The sequence below is a fragment of the Lutra lutra genome, chromosome 13, assembly GCF_902655055.1.
Source record: "Lutra lutra chromosome 13, mLutLut1.2, whole genome shotgun sequence".
Taxonomy (NCBI): domain Eukaryota; kingdom Metazoa; phylum Chordata; class Mammalia; order Carnivora; family Mustelidae; genus Lutra; species Lutra lutra.
This window is the reverse complement of record NC_062290.1, coordinates 68734156-68751416: the sequence shown is the minus strand read 5'-3', so window position 1 is coordinate 68751416 and position 17261 is coordinate 68734156. Positions and strand designations below refer to the sequence as shown.

The window sequence follows — 17261 nt, the reverse complement described above, 5'->3', positions numbered from 1 at the left end:
CTCTCTCTGCCTGCCTCTCTGCCTACTTGTGATCTCTCTCTCTCTGTCAAATAAATAAACTCTTTAAAAAAAAAAAAGGATTCAGAATCAGACAGAAGTTTTAAGTTATAAGGATAAGTTAAAGATTAGAGACACATCTAGGTGAGTCAAATAGGTGGTGGGCAAAGGCACAAAATTAGACTGGTCTCTAAAAAGTAAAGTACAGACCCAGGGAACATATTGCCTCCTGAGAATTTTATATGCAACAGATTCAATATTCCCATGTTAAGGCAGAGCTAATAATCTTAGATGCTCAAGAGTTAAGAAAATAGAGAACCCACAAGTACTTCATGAATAAGTTACATGAATTCAAATTCTCGTCATTAAAAAGATTATCCACCATGACCAGGTGGGATTCATCCCTGGGTTACAAGGATGGTTCAACATTTGCAAATCAATCAATGTGATAGAACAAATCAATAAGAGAAGAGAGAAGAAGCACATGTCCTCTCAATTGATGCAGAAAAAGCATTTGGCAAAATCCAGCATCCGTTCCTGATTAAAACGCTTCAAAGTATAGGGATAGAGGGAACACTCCTGAACTTCATAAATATCTATCTATGAAAAACCCACAGTAAATATCATCCTCAATGGGAAAAAGCTCACAGCCTTCCCGTTGAGATCAGGAACACGACAAGGATGCCCACTCTCACCACTCTTGTTCAACATAGTATTAGAAGTCCTAGCAACAGCAATCAGACAACAAAGAGAAATAAAAGGTATCCAAATTGGCAATGAAGAAGTCAAACTCTCTTCGCAGATGACATGATACTTTACATGGAAAACCCAAAAGACTCCAACCCCAAACTACTAGAATTCATACAGCAATTCAGTAAAGTGGTAGGATACAAAGTCAATGTACAGAAATCAGTTGCTTTCTTATACACTAACAATGAAAATACAGAAAGGGAAATTAGAGAATTGATTCCATTTACTATAGCACCAAGAACCGTAAGATACCTGGAAATAAACCTAACTAAAGAGGTAAAGGATCTGTACTCGAGGAACTACAGAACACTCATGAAAGAAACTGAAGAAGACACAAAAAGATGGAAGACCATTCCATGCTCTTGGATCGGAAGAATAAACATTGTAAAAATGTCTATACTGCCTAGAGCAATCTATACTTCTAATGCCATTCCGATCAAAATTCCACTAGTATTTTTCAAAGAGCTGGAGCAAATAATCCTAAAATTTGTATGGAATCAGAAGAGACCCCGAATTGCTAAGGAAATGTTGAAAAAGAAAAACAAAACTGGCGGCATCACGTTACCTGATTTCAAGCTTTACTACAAAGCTGTGATCACCAAGACAGCATGGTACTGGCATAAAAACAGACACATAGACCAGTGGAACAGAGTAGAGAGTCCAGATAAGGACCCTCAACTCTATGGTCAAATAATCTTCGACAAAGCAGGAAAAAATACACAGTGGAAAAAAGACAGTCTCTTCAATAAATGGTGCTGTGAAAATTGGACAGCTATATGTAGAAGAATGAAACTCGACCATTCTCTTACACCATACACAAAGATAAGCTCGAAATGGATAAAAGACCTCAGCGTGAGACAGGAATCTATCAGAATCCTAGAAACATAGGCAGTAACCTCTTTGATATCAGCACAGCAACTTCTTTCATGATATGTCTCCAAAGGCAAAGGAAACAAAAGCAAAAATGAACTTTTGGAACTTCATCAAGATCAAAAGCTTCTGCACAGCAAAGGAAACAGTCAATAAAACAAAGACGCAACCCACGGAATGGGAGAAGATATTGTTAAAAGGTTGATGTCCAGGATCTATAAAGAACTTCTCAAACTCAACACACACAAAACAGATAATCATGTCAAAAAATGGGCAGAAGACATGAACAGACACTTCTCCAAATAAGACATACAAATGGTTCTCAGACACATGAAAAAATGTTCATCATCACTAGCCATCAGGGAGATTCAAATTAAAACCACATTGAGATACCACCTTACACCAGTTAGAATGGCCAAAATTAGCAAGACAGGAAACAACGTGTGTTGGAGAGGATGTGGAGAAAGGGGAACCCTCTTACACTATTGGTGGGAATGCAAGTTGGTACAGCCACTTTGGAGAACAGTGTGGAGATTCCTTAAGAAATTAAAAATAGAGCTTCCCTATAACCCTGCAATTGCACTACTGGGTATTTACCCCAAAGATACAGATGTAGTGAAAAGAAGGGCCATCTGTACCCCAATGTTTATAGCAGCAACAGCCACAGTCGCCAAACTGTGGAAAGAACCAAGATGCCCTTCAACGGACGAATGGATAAGGAAGATGTGGTCTGTATACACTATGGAGTATTATGCCTCCATCAGAAAGGATGAATACCCAACTTTTGTAGCAACATGGATAGGACTGGAAGAGATTATGCTGAGTGAAATAAGTCAAGCAGAGAGAATCAATTATCATATGGTTCCACTTATTTGTGGAGCATAAATAACACAGAGGACACACAGAGATGGAGAGGAGAAGGGAGTTGAGGGAAATTGGAAGCAGAGATGAACCATGAGAGACTATGGACTCTGAAAAACAATCTGAGGGTTTTGAAGGGGCAGGGGGTGGGAGGTTGGGGGAGCCAGGTGGTGGGTATTATGGAGGGCACGTATCACATGGAGCACTGAGTGTGGTGCATGAACAATGAGTTCTGTTACGCTGAAAAGAAATTAAAAAAAAAAAACAAAAAAACAAAGATGAACTGGGGCACATGCACCCCAATGTTTGTAACAGCAATGTCCACAATAACCAAACTATGGAAAGAGCCCAGATGTCCATCGACAGAGGAATGGATAAAGATGTATGTGTATATACACACAATGGAATACTATGCAGCCATCAAAAAGAATGAAATCTTGCTAGGTGCAATGACGTGGATGGAACTACAGGGTATTATGCTAAGCAAAATAAATCAGTCAGAGAAAGATAAAAGACATATGATTTCACTTGTATGTGGAATTTAAGAAACAAAACAGATGAACATAGGGAAGGGAAGGAAAAATTAAGATGAAAATAGCGAGGCAAACCACAAGACATACTGAACTCTAGGAAACAAACAGGGTTGCTGGAGAAAGGTGGGTGGGGGATGGAGTAAGCGGGTGATGGGCATTAAGGAGGGCACTGGGTGTTATATGCAACTGGTGAATCACTAAATTCTACCTCTGAAACTAATAATACAGTCTATATTAACTAAATTGAATCTAAATAAAGAACTAAAAACAAAGATGAACCAAAATTAAGAACTCAAGAGTTAAGTTTTACGGAAGACCAGTAGTTCTCACTAAAACTAGGACAGAAGAATGTAAATAAATTTATAAATGTAATTATGAAACATTTCAAGCCAAAGCAAATTTTCTTTAAAAAAAGATACAATATATCAAATAATAGTTTAACTTTAATAACCTGAAAGCAAAAATTCAGATTATTTTTAATGGCTAAAATGGGAGCAGACAGAGAGGAATAGGATTGGAAAGGAAGATGTGTATGGTGAATTTAAACGAAGTAGGGGAAAACCCAACACCTACCCTTTCATTTCAGCCTTTAATAATGATAGGATTCTAGATTGAAGAATATTTTCTGAAAACATATGGGTTACCAATTGTAGAAGTAAAAATAAAATGTATACCTCTAAAACAGGGTGAAAATAACCAGTGAAAGCATAGTTCATATAGCAAAGATGGGGAAAACAAAATAAGAATGCATACACTTAAGAAAAACATAAAACAGATGACACCAATAAGACCAAACATAGCAGGCAGGATTATAAATGTAACGGCAGCAAACTCCCTACTAAAAAAGTTTCACATTGGGTAAAGCATTTACAAATGCATTGAAAAAAGGCACTTTATTTATTTAAAAAAATATACATATGTTTTGAATTTCAACGCTAATAGTGGTAAACTGAGGGAAGGTGGGATGAAACTGTGAAAATTTTAGAGGCAAAAGTAAACTTCTTTTAAAGCGGTAATCGGGCACCTGGGTGGCTCAGTTGGTTAACTGTCTGTCTTCTGCTCAGGTCATGATCCCAGGATCCTGAGATTCACTGGGTTCCATGCTCAGCAGGGAGCCTGCTTCTCCCTCTCCTTCTGCCTTCCCTCCCTCCAACTTGTGTTCTTGCTCACTCTGCTCTCTCAAATAAATAAATTAAATTAAAAACAATAAAGAAAAGAGGTGGCATATGAAAATAAAACTTTTTCCTCTTTTTATATTTCTACTTTCTACCATGGAAATAGATAATTTATATTTGGGAGGGGAGGGAATTACTATTCTCCAAAAAAGACAATAAACACAGAAAACCCAGAAGGTTTCATTAGAAATAGTAAAACAAAAATATTAAACAAAATAGAATGTCAATAGACAGAAAAATGAGTAAAAATTTTATACACACACAATTATCCCACCAGGAGTAGCTCAGCCAGAATGAACTTCAACAGCTTAGAATGGGGAATTCAGGCCATTAAAAGGTTTAGGATCAAAGGAAAGGACCCCTTCCTCTAACAGGCAGGGAACACTGAAAGTATCAAGAGAAAAATTATAGAACAAGAAGCAGAACAGGGCCTCAGTTGCTTTCTTTTTCTCATGGGCTCTTTTCCCAAAACTGATACTGACAGAAAAATGTTAGCCTCCTTTTAAAAATGTCTTCACTTGCTTTTATTCCAAACGGCCAATGACTTCACCATTTTATCTCATTTAGTGATCTCCTAGTGAATTAACGTCAGTGTAATCCACTCACCAGTCTTTTTATGGTGTGTAAATGAACTCACAAGACTTACAAAAGGAAAATTATTTAAAATAACCGAAGTGGGGTGTCTGGATGATCTCCAGGTCCTGGGATCAAGCCCCCTAATGGCCTGTGTTCTCAGTGCAGTCCCTCTCCTCCCCCTCCTCCCCTTGCTCCCAGGCAGGTGAGCCTTTCTCTCCCTCAAATAAATAAATAAAATCTTTAAAACAATCAAAGTAGTTCTGAACTGAGGGACTGTTAAAAGCAAACTTAACTCTCAATTCTAATTACTAAAAAACAAAGGAATAAGCAGCTTACCGAGTGAACCCAATATGACCAGAATCGTTAAGATCCACACAAGTACTCTTGAAATATACCTGATTATCACCATCAGAATCATGGATAGAACTGCAGGGAAGACAGAGAACACGTAGAATATTATTTTAAAACACTGGAAAATCTAAAGAGAAACTCTTTCAACTGTTTTCTCCTAGGGATAAAATTGGTCGCTACTGACACGTTCAAGACCCCAATTTAGGGACAAAGGTTAACTGGCTACTTCTGCGCTTTGACTTTGGTACTTGCGGCACTGGAAACCAAAGGCACCTAACCGTGGGTTTATAAATGACAGAAAAGAACACATGCAAATGCAACATGGTGACTCCAAAACAGCACACAACTGTTGTGGATTCACCACGGGAAGACCTCAGAACTCACATGCAAACAGACATGCCAACACACAGAGTGGAGAGAGTGATGCGTAGTGTTGGTGATTGGAAAAACTACCACACACAGACAGAGATCAGTTAAAGCAATTGCTACGCTTCCTGGAGTAACCCTTGCATTTCAAGACCAACTTCTCTGATAGACAGTATTTTATCTTTTTATCGTTTCTCTTCTGAAATTCCAAAAAATGCTCTGACCCTACGGAATAATATCCTGAAGCCTCCTGAGGCCCAAATTCCTTTAACCTTACTTCTTGACTGGGGTCAGGGGTCCTGACTGATTGAGAGACTCTTCAAAAAAGAGCAAAGCTCAGTTTGAGTTATTTAGCCAATGCCTCTACCCAACCCAAGCTAAATTCCAACATGCTAAAATCTTGAGTGAAAGAAATCTTAAAAAAGAAACCAAGATTTGACCTTTGCATGGGGAAATTCGTTTCTGAAATCATAATTTGTTCTTCTTTAATTAACTAAAGGCCCATGTTACCAACAGATGAACCAAGATCTTAAGCCTCAAGAGAACCATTCCAATAAAAACTGGAATTCCAATGGTTTCACATTATTAGCACGATTTTTAAGGTTTCGTTTTTCTTTTCTTGGTTAAAGTCATCAACTATTTCAGAAACCAAGTAACTTTTTCGTAAAGCTGGACTAATTCAAGTTTTTTGGGGGACCATTTGCAAAGCCAAATAAACGGTCAGGATCTGTGACTAGGTAACATTATTAAGGTACTCACTTTTGCAATAAATGTACAGGAACCAAAAACAGATGGGAGCGTTTCAAATATCACAGAAATAGCTTTTCATATGGACAGCATTATTTCAATTGAGTCAAGTACTACCTAAGCAAAAAGAAAATACTCTCTAATGACAAGATGGAAATACAGCTAGTCTTCTCAATGACTATAATTGTTAACAGGCATAAATACTCATTTTACTTATACAGTGAAAGATGTGCTTGGTTCCTACCACAGTTTACTCCTCCCAGCTAAAAAGAGCTATAGATTCTGATACGGTTACATATGGTTCTAGGATAACCCAGGGTATTTACATCTTGAAAATCACATTTACTTTATCTATTGACAAGAAAACTCAAGGGCTAACAAGTGGAGATTTCCTAACTTTTCCAGCAATACAATGGTATTATGAACTGTAGCAATGAAAAAAAAAAAAAAAAAACATACTCAAAAAGTAATCTATCAGAAAGCTTTGCTCTTTGATGGAAATAAAGAAGAGACTATGTGGCTCTTTTTTATAAGCCTCTGGAATCATAACTAAAAACAAAGGGGGTACTGATTCACTAAAAGAAGCCTCTTGCTATCATATTAAATGTTATTATAGACAGTAACCAGTTTGGGAAAACACCCGTTATCTCCAATGAGAGAAAAAGAAAGTTTCAGATATATAAATATAAATATATATATATATATATTTAAATATGTATATATTTATAACTCTATATAATCTGAAACAATTATGTTGGCTATGGGAAGTTAAACATTGTACAGGTATCCCGGTTGTATTCATATTTTGGTTAAAAGACAGAACAGTCTTCGACTGCAGTACTATGCAATAGCTAATAATGAGAAAAACAATTACCTAGTGATAACAAGCAAAGTCCCAATATAATTTCTTTGCTGGTCATTACTCCACTAATCAGCCTGTGTAAGACACTATTGTCACTGACAAAGGTGATCAGGGCCTCTGCAAACTTGGCATAGCAGGAAATGTTCACAGGAGCACAGCGATGGAAGAATGGAATAGGTGCACTGGTGATACAAGAAAAAAAAAATCAGAAAAAAAATTACTCCTACTTAATATAAATGCCACATCAAACACACAAATGAAAGGTGATTATGACTGCAATACACTCCACCCTCCACACATCATATGGGGGCCAAGAGCTGTGAGCTTAATGCTATGAGGATGACTGTCATGGGCAGGGATGCGAATCTTACCACAGGCCTTATCAGAGAGGGTGGAGTGCATATTCCAAAGGAAGACATTACCCTCCCCTTCTGGAAAGAAACACACGCACATATACACGCACATACGCACGTACAGAATACGAAAAGCAAAAGCAAACACTTAAACTCCTTCGCCTGTACATCCATCGGTCAATGGGCAGATGACAAAACTTACAAACATATACTTCATTGGACTGAAAATGACTTTTTGCCGTAAGCTATTTAAAACTAGAAAACACACATGCTTTTTGCTTGAAATGTTCCACCGTGAATACAAAGTTTCCTCTATCAGAACAGCATACAAAACCTTGCATTAAGAAAAGGTGTGTGGGGCACAAGCTTATTAACTCTCGTATCAATTAATCATGCCAAGACATCAACATACAGCATAATATGCGGCTGTTTAAAATAATAACCACGGATACTAATGTATGGAAACACTTAGGAGGTAATAGTACAAGGGGAAAGAAGCAGAAATTTGATCTAATGTGATGGTTGCCAACTCTGTACAAAAAAGAGAAACATAAGAATGACAACAGAAAAAATATAAGTAAATGAAAAAATTTGTTAGGGTCATGAGATTCTGCATGGTTTTCTTTTTATATGTCATTATGATTATGAGATTATTTGTGTCCAAAAAATGAGGTCATTGGTTCTATCAGGTTTACACTGACCACAGGGCTCTTCTTGTGAAGAAACACAGCTATGTACGAACAGTGATGTAGCTCTGGTTTGTTAGAACATATTCTATTTTAGCCTTTGAGAGTATGGTATTTATCTGATCAACAGGAGAGTCTAAAAAAGTTCTAAGAACATGTCCTCAGTTATGATTTGTATGGATTCTAACAGAATCCGTATGTCTGTCTATGCACGAATACACATGTCTGTGTGCATTAAGTTAAAGGTTAGCCATTGTTAACACAAATCTCAGATTTTCAGAATTATTTGTAGAACTATCAGTCATAGCTCTAATATAACTCTGTTGATGGCAATGAGCTAAGCGTGCTCTCATTCTTGGTTGGCACTGTATTTGGGTCAAATTCGTGACTAAGAATATATGACTAAATACCAAATTCCAAGGTTTCTGATCCCAGCAAAGCAGTTTTGTCTGAACTGAAGTCAAACAGTATCTTTGTTTCCTTCCATGGAAAATAACAAAAATATTTCTTTTCAAATAAAAATATAAATGTACTAGGTACATTTACACCAATGGGAGTAAGAATAGGCAACATATTCCATGCTGTTAAACTTCATGGAACAACAAAACAATAATAATAAAGATCAAGTCTTACCTTAGTTATGCTTTGGCAAAATGTATCCCAAAATAATGACGTGACATTATGACATGAATGTTCACTTAAAAAAAGAAGTGTCTCTTGTGACTTGTGGGTGTTTTTGTGTGTAACTTCAAAACGGGACTGGTGAAATTTAATGCCTAGGATTTGATGTTTTGTCAGAAATTGCAGAAAGTCAGAGCATTCTGAGCAATGCTTAAATTAAAGGTATGCAAGCCATTGTTTTTGACAAAAGTTGTTTCACTAATGATATAAAAAGCTATTAAATTACAGAATATCTTTCAGTGAAATGGATTTATTCAGAAATATTATAGGAAAGCCTCAAAAGAATTAACCATAAGTTCACAGTCAATGGTGGCTAATTTAGGACAAAAAAACTTTGTTGTGACCTACAACTGTTTTTCTTCCTGATGCTGTCTATCTAGGTAATGTCCCTGCCAGGTTAATGTCTCTAAGGACTTCTAACCTTATTTTTAACTAAAGCCTGAGTTCTCTGTCTTTCAAAACCAAAATCTTCTCTGCTCTACAATTACCTGTACCTTCAGCTGCTTTACTCATAACCCTATCATTTCTGGTGCAGCCTCTGTTTAACTCACTTGCCTCCAACCTTGAACATAAAACATATCTACCTTAAGGATACAGATGCCACCTTCTTGCTTTCGATATCCACCAATTTTCTAGCCCTGCTCTGTTTCCATTTTCCTGTCATATAACCATAAGTATTAACCCTCCGTCCAGAGGCAGCTCCACATCTACCTCCCATATCCTAGCAGAATGCTGCTTTAGTTTTAGGCTCAAAGAGAAATACGCATCATTTCCAAAAGACAGAGGGGTCTGTTACAACAGGAAAACAAAACTGGACGAGTTCGAAAGCCTTGGGTGATCCCCTTAACATTACACAATTGCATTCTTAGCTAAAAGAGTAGGAGTAATGATGATAATAATAAATAGGAATGGAGCCCAGCCATAAGTCAGTGATTCTAAATCAATAGGAGCAGCATATCCAGTAGCGTTCATGTTTTTCTGCTTTTCAGACTTATAATAAGGATAGATGGCTGAAAGGGAAGGATTATATTCTTAAAATTCAAATCTTTTATTTCTATTTAAGAGTTAATGCTGAGTAATACCTGTTCTCTTACCCTTTCAAGTCACTTTTATACTATATCTAAACTCTTGGCTAATTGGAAGGAGTACTCTTACAAGTCTCCTTCAAAGAACTAAAGCAACGTAACAACAGTGCCTTAAAATTTAATCTCTATCAATTTAAAAAAAAACCTGACAGCTCTAAATTTGAAGGTATAAGATTAGCATAGACTGATTACATTGTCTAGCTGATGGTCAAAATGGTCAAAATTGTTCTTAGTGGTAGGGAATATCAGAAATAGAAGGCAAATAAAAGAGAAGACAGTATTTGGACACAGTAATAACAAAAGTTAAAGAGTTAGTTTTTTGGTTTTTTTTTTAAAGATTTTATTTATTTATTTGACACAGAGAGAAATCACAAATAGGTAGAGAGGCAGGCAGAGAGAGAGGGGGAAGCAGGCTCCCTGCTGAGCAGAGAGCCCAATGCGGAGCTCGAACCCAGGACCCTGAGATAGTGACCTGGGCGAAAGGCAGAGGCTTAACCCACTAAGCCACCCAGGTGCCCCAAGAGTTAGTTTTAAAGTAAAAAGCACTACACTTCCTTGTCATTCTTTTCCTCTACTGTTCCCCAAACAAAAACAACCGGCCATGAGTTTTTAATACTCAAATGACATTCTTGTTAAAAAACAAAACAAAACAAAACAAAAAACCATAAAACCTAAGTAATCATGGCATTGAAATGGTTTTTCTTCTACTTTATCGCTTATATCCTATGTGACATAACGAATTCGAATTAGCTGATTTCATGTATCTCTCAGAAAGAATGCTTCTGAGAACCTTGTATGTGAGATCTTTTCTACTTTAGTGTCTAACCTAAATGACACACTTTGTGCTTCTTAATTAAGAGGATAAGCATAAAGAATTCTATTTATAGCAACTTTTCCTACCTTTCGAAGCCCACAGAATATTGAATCTTTAAGAAGTCAATGTAGTCCCATTAGGAACTGATGCTGTTTCACATTATTGAAACATTAGTCAACAAGAACAAAATGAATTTATAATGAGTCTTTTAAAGTTTTTTAAAAATTAGCTCAGAGGGATATTGTATCTTACCTTGGCAAACATACTATTTGCCTTAAGTCCAGACTATCAGTTAGTGAGCTCCCCTCCCTCAAAGTCGGATGACAAACAATGCCTAGTATCCCTCATCCATATGCTTTCATAAGAGAAGATAGGAGTTTGCATCTCACACAATGATCTTAAAACTTCAGGTTATAAAAAAGTAATTACACATGATTTCTAATGAAAAATTTTACTTAAGAAAGAATAGTAAGAAAGGATTCTTGACAGCCCAGAAAATGTAGAAAATAAATCAAGACTCTAATGGCAATACTCAGTGGTTTTTCATGTATTTCATTTTATTTATTTTCTCTCCTTTCCTTCCTGTACTCTTTTTAAAAATTTTAATCTTTAATTTTTTTAAAAAGTAGGCTCCAATTCCAATGTGGGGCTTGAATTCATGACCCTGAGATCAAGTATCATGTGCTCTCTACCAAATGAGCCAGTCAGGCGGCCCCCACCTTTTTCCTTTTTTTTTTTTTTTCCAATCTAACTGTGGTATAGGACTTTGCTTGGGGAAGATGGCAGAGTAGGAGGACCCTAAGCTCACCTCATCCCATGTATTTAACAAGATAACACTCACATCAAGAAAACTGTGGTATAGATTTTACAAGATCTTAGATTAAATATCTGATTCCTAACAATCAACTGTGTGACTTTGTACAAGCCCTTTAACTTCTCCTATCTTCTATTTCCTCATCTATAAATTAGGAACAATATCCTTATAGGCTTTGTGAAGATTAAATAAGACAATACACGTGAGAAGCTTAATATGGTGACTGGCACCCAACAGATATTAACAAGTGTTAATTTATGTGGAATCCTTTATTTTAAAAATATGATAAACAGATAACACTTTTTTTCCTCGGCTATTAGTTTCTCATGTCCATATCATGTTTTTAATTCCCCAACACCTAATATCCTTTCTGGCATCCAGCAATAGTAAAATAAATGTTTGGTGAATTTACTGAATTTATGTAATGTTTGTACTACTGCAGTTTTCTTTAACTACACCTAAACCTTTAAGCATTTTAGGTATAAGGGATAGTCTCCCTACGGCTACCACTCTCCATCATGTCACCAAGTTATAAATTTGGATAAAACATGGCCCTTTCTAAGCATCTGCTTTTAAAATTCAAAAGCTCGGGGCACCTGGGTGGCTCAGTCGGTTAAGTGTCATGGCTCAGGGCATGATCCCAGGGTCCTGGGATTGAGCCCCACGTTGGGCTCTCTTCTCAGCAAAGAGTCTGCTTCTCCCTCTGCCTCTGCCCCTCCTCTGCTTGTGCTTTCTCTCTTTTCTCTCAAATAAACAAATAAAGTCTTTTAAAAAAATAAAATAAAATAAAATTCAAAAGCTCTTAGGAATAGTCCCCATTTGGCAATTATGTGGTATTAGTGTTTTACTGCAAATTAGTTTATAACTGCTTTTCTCTAAGAAAGAGGCATTGCTTTCAATGGCAGAAGGTGCCCAGGCACCCAGGGAGGTTAGGGGTGAAAGGGAAGGCTCTAGAGCTTAAGAGAAATATTACTCCCTAAGCCAGATGCCAAACACAATAATGGATGCTTAAAACATATGATCTTATTTAATTCTGACAACAATTCCAAGACAGAGGTATTAATATTGCCGTTTTACATGTGAGGACACTTGGTTCACAGACAGGTGAAAAGACTTGCTCAAGCTGACAAAGAGAAGGTGATGACACAGCAATCACCCCCAGGCCTAGCTGGACTCAAAGTGCAGCTCTTTCTGTCCCACTAGGGTGCTCCTAGGAGGAGAGCAAAAGAGACATGAACGATGCTAAGGGCCATTTGCCTGCATCATGCTTTGCCTACTGTCTATCTTTTGGTGTATACAAAAAGTCACCAAAACCAGTAGGTTTTTTTTGTTTTTGTTTTTGTTTTTGTTTTTTTAAAGGACAGCTTCTTAAGGACAGAGACTAGATCTTACTCATATTTGAAGATGTGGTCTCTAATGTGAGGTGGGAAATGTGGTATTGCCCCAAGTTTTTATTACAACCAATTCACTGTTTTCTGATCTTTGCACTTTGCTTGCCAAAGGCTAAATGACACTATTCACCAGGTCCTAATTTGATTTTCTTCCAACAACTGTTACTTCTTTGTTTACTTTCCAAGGCTGAGCTCAGATAAAAATGATAAGATCCTTAGACTGTAAGGTACTACATTAAATAAAACCCAAGGATCTTTAAATAAAGTATAAACAGAGTTCACTGTCAGTTTTCAGATGGTTTAGGGTCATCACTGCAGCTTAGACTACTGGACATCAGTGGACAATCTTGCTAGAAGCCAAGTCTGTCCATGTCTAAAACACAAGCCCTTAATACTATGTCTTATCTTCTAGTGAATACCCCTCAGGACGCCGTATGTAAGATGTGTGAGCTCTATATGGCCAAGAAAGGAACACCTGAGATACCAGAAAGAGGCAGCCCTCAACATGGTGGGGTCAGAGGTGAAGGAGGATTTACCTGACCCCTGCCCCATCCTTACGCAGGTACAGAGCAACCTCATCCTCACATCAAGGCTTTCCGGTTATCCTTTTATAATATGTTTATATCTTAAAATATGACTCTATACTCATAGTAGGCATTTAAAACAGGCTGTTTTAAAGTTCGAGTAGATAAGAGGACAGAGCCTTTCTTGTCTTTACATTGATACATTTTCTCCAACTACTCTATTCAAAGGACCTCCTTTTCTTACTGTTACAGCTTCCCTAATATTCTCAACGGTCACAAATGGGGTCTCTTTACCTATAGGTCTAAACCCATGATTTATAGGTCCCACTTGTTAGTATCTTTTAAAATAGTCCCTTTATTTTCATTTCTGTAGGCTTTACATTTTAACTCCAATAGCAAGTTGACAAGACTAAAAGAGCTGGACATCAATGAAACTGATAGATCCTTTGTCTACTTTTCAACAGAAATTTCCACATTTCATTCAAGTTAATAAAGCACAAGTTACACCCATTAGCAAGCCAAAGGAAAGCACACATAAGATCAGTCTCAACATTTTAATCAGTAGCTTGCTATAATATACCAAGATATAATAAAAGTGGCTTCAATTCAGTATTCCTGGTGAAGTTGACTCATGGCATACCTGGTTGATACACACTTAAAGTTCTCAAGATGAGACATGCTTCTAAATGCTAATCACCTAATTCTAGGGACATGTTCTACAATGCTTGCAAATTTATTTCCTCATTGAAAAAACCATTTATAATTTTAAAGTTGCTTCCCTTAAAACTACTGTGAGATCCCTGTAAAGACTATTTCCTGTCTCTTCTTTGTATCCATTATATGCAGTAGGTACTGAAATAGTGTTTGTTGAGTAAGACCTTGGATAAGATAAGGCACACAGTGTATTAATATAGAGAATATACCTAAAAGATGCAGCCCGAAATAAGGTATGGAGAATAATCACTGGCATATGTTTTAAATTTACAACGTAAATTAAAAATAATCCCAGTATTACTAAGATCAACTTCAAAGAATCTTTGGAGACTGCGAGACTTGGCTTCTAATTTTGCTATAGATTTTGTAATGATTCAGCAGTTGTATATCCTTAAAAATTATGGCATTAAAAAAAAAAAAGTGAGGGGCACCTGGGTGGCTCAGTGGGTTAAAGCCTCTGCCTTCGGCTCAGGTCATCATCTCAGGGTCCTGGGATCGAGCCCCACATCGGGCTCTCTGCTCGGCGGGGAGCCTGCTTCCCTTCCTCTCTCTCTGCCTGCCTCTCTGCCTACTTGTGATCTCTCTCTGTCAAATAAATAAATAAAATCTTTAAAAAAAAAAAAAGTGAGCCCCCCAAAGAAATTTAAAATCTGAGAATGAGAAAAAAGTTATTTGCCTCTGTGTGTGTGTGTGTGTGTGTATTTTAAGATATGAAATACATGCTGTCATTTCTAGTACTACTTTCTAAATTTTGTGATAAAAGTATTGGTCCTGAGCAATAGGCATCATCAAGTGACTCTTTCCCCAGGATAATATATACAGTTTAAAATCTACCTACAAAAACAAAAGTCACAAGTTAACAAAATACAATAAAATTTACCTCGCTGGAACTGGTAGTTTGGGGCATAGAACAGAAGCTTTTGAAGATGTAGTATATTCAGAAGGCTTTAGGTTGTAGCTACATAGTGCTGATCCTGTTGAAAGAAAAGCTGGATGTTAGCTAGCAGAACAGAGCCTCAAATTCTCTCACTGATTCATTGTATTCATTTTATATGTTAATATTAATTCAACACATTAATTCAAACACTATAGAATTAATAAGAATCTGATTTTGTCTTTAGTATCCATCTTCAATCATTTAAAACTGATTCCTCAGGGCGCCTGGGTGGTTAAGCATCTGCCTTAGGCTCAGGTCATGATCCCAGAGTCCTGGGATGAGCCCTACATCAAGCTCCCTGCTGGGTGGGAAGCCTACTTCTCCCTCTCCCACTGCCCCTGCTTGTGTTTCCTTGCACTGTCTCTCTCTCTGTCAAATAAATAAATAAAATCTTAAAAACAAAAACAAAAAAACCTGATTCCTCTCGGATAATTTATGTACAAACTTTAATTAATGATATTAAGGATAATAACAATAATAAGTACTAGAACTACCTTTACTGAGTGTCTGCCATATATTAGCCATTTTAAAATAAAATGTGAAGTGAAAACGGCAGGTTTTAACATTGAACTAATTATAGAAATGTCATGTGAGGATGTAAGAAAGAATTTCAAGAGAATACAGAAAAAAGATTTGCTAGGACAACAAACAACCTTGAGAATGGTTTTATTTCATCTATATCTTGTCTTATCAGTCAAAAGAACTTTTAAAAAGTCACAAACCTGCATTTAATTCAGTAATACTGCCCTCAAATCAGCAACCAACTTGCTAAGTATTTAAATATTTGAGGTCTAGATATCATATTTACAAAAAAAAAAAAAAAGTCGCCATCTATTTTATATAAAGATAATTCAAGTAATTTGACAATGTAAGGTACTTTTTATTTTTTAAGGATTTTATTTATTTATTTAATTGACATAGAGAGAGAGAGAGACAGCAAGAGAGGGAACACAAGCAGGGGGAGTGAGAGAGGAAAAAGCAGGCTTCCAGCCCAGCAGGGAGCCTGATGTGGGGCTCAATCCCAGGACCCCGGATCAAGACCTAAGTTGAAGGCAGAGGATTAACGACTGAGCTACCCAGGCACGCATGTAAGGTACTTTTAAAAAAATATTTATTTACTTATTTGAGAGAGAAAGAGAGACAGAGACAGAGAGAGTGTGCCAGGGGAGGGAGAGAGGAGGAAGGAGAAGTGACCCTCTGCTGAGCAGGGAGCCCAACTCAGGGCTGGATCCCAGGACCTTGAGATCATGACTCGAGCCGAAATCAAGAGTTGTATGCTTGACCGAATGAGCCACCCAGGCACACCTTGACAACGTAAGGTATTTTACAAGAGATACTGGAAAGTCACATGGCACTATTCATGTTTCCACCACTTCTTAAGATAGATTCAGTAGGAAACTTAAGTTTCTGAAACTGTTTCAGAACATCCTTTTCCATGTTAATGACTTATTTATTTTAAGTTAAGCATGAATATTAAATATCTACTTCTTCTAAAATTAGTCTTTTGTCTTTGAAGATAATGCCACCAGATTCTATTTACAGCAGTTTCGGAGAAACCATGACAACAGTGGAAAGCAAACATTTTAGGTTAATCCTGAAATATCTGGAGTCTGACTATAGAACCGCTCAGGAAAAACAGCAACCATGCCAGTCACTGCAGAGCACCCAATAGGATCATCAACTTCCTGATCTGAATTGTCAACTTCTTTCTTTCAGGGTCTAAGATGGAATTGATTTGCACAATATGAAAGGGCCTAACTAAGGCACTGTGCCAGCACCGTCAAACACACTGCTCCATCTGAATTCAGTGAACATAATCTCTGTCCCCACCCTTTCTTCATTTAAAAAAGGAGGTCAGCAGGTGCAACAGAGTTCAATTTTATAAATACTTTCCCAGGATAATGCTCAATGAAAGGATAATAGCCTTATCTCTGATGGTATTCTGGGACATAGGCCAGTACTAAGTAGATCCTGTACTAAATAGATTAAAGGAAAAAGATCTTTACAATGTAGTAACAATCAGAAGAAACCTTATAATGCTTCCTGCTCAAAGGGCTGATGGAGAGAGAAGCTTCAATGCAGAACATTAAAACAACCCAGTAATGGCAAGCATTTTGCAATTGTTTCCCTTTTCATGTTGATTAGCTGATGCATTTTCAGTGAACACTTTTAAG

General features: G+C 37.0%; 1 protein-coding gene across 3 annotated transcripts in view; it reads right to left on the bottom strand.

Moving 5' to 3' along the window:
* Positions 1-17261, bottom strand: part of SLC44A1 (solute carrier family 44 member 1) — a 203236-nt gene that overhangs the window by 83837 nt on the left and 102138 nt on the right. For all 3 annotated transcript variants that reach the window (XM_047699922.1, XM_047699921.1, XM_047699920.1), the window contains exons 5-7: positions 15031-15124; positions 7101-7270; positions 5099-5188 (exon numbers count right to left, since the gene is read on the bottom strand). In XM_047699922.1, coding sequence (XP_047555878.1) covers positions 5099-5188; positions 7101-7270; positions 15031-15124 — 354 coding nt within the window. The remainder of the gene's footprint in view (positions 1-5098; positions 5189-7100; positions 7271-15030; positions 15125-17261) is intronic.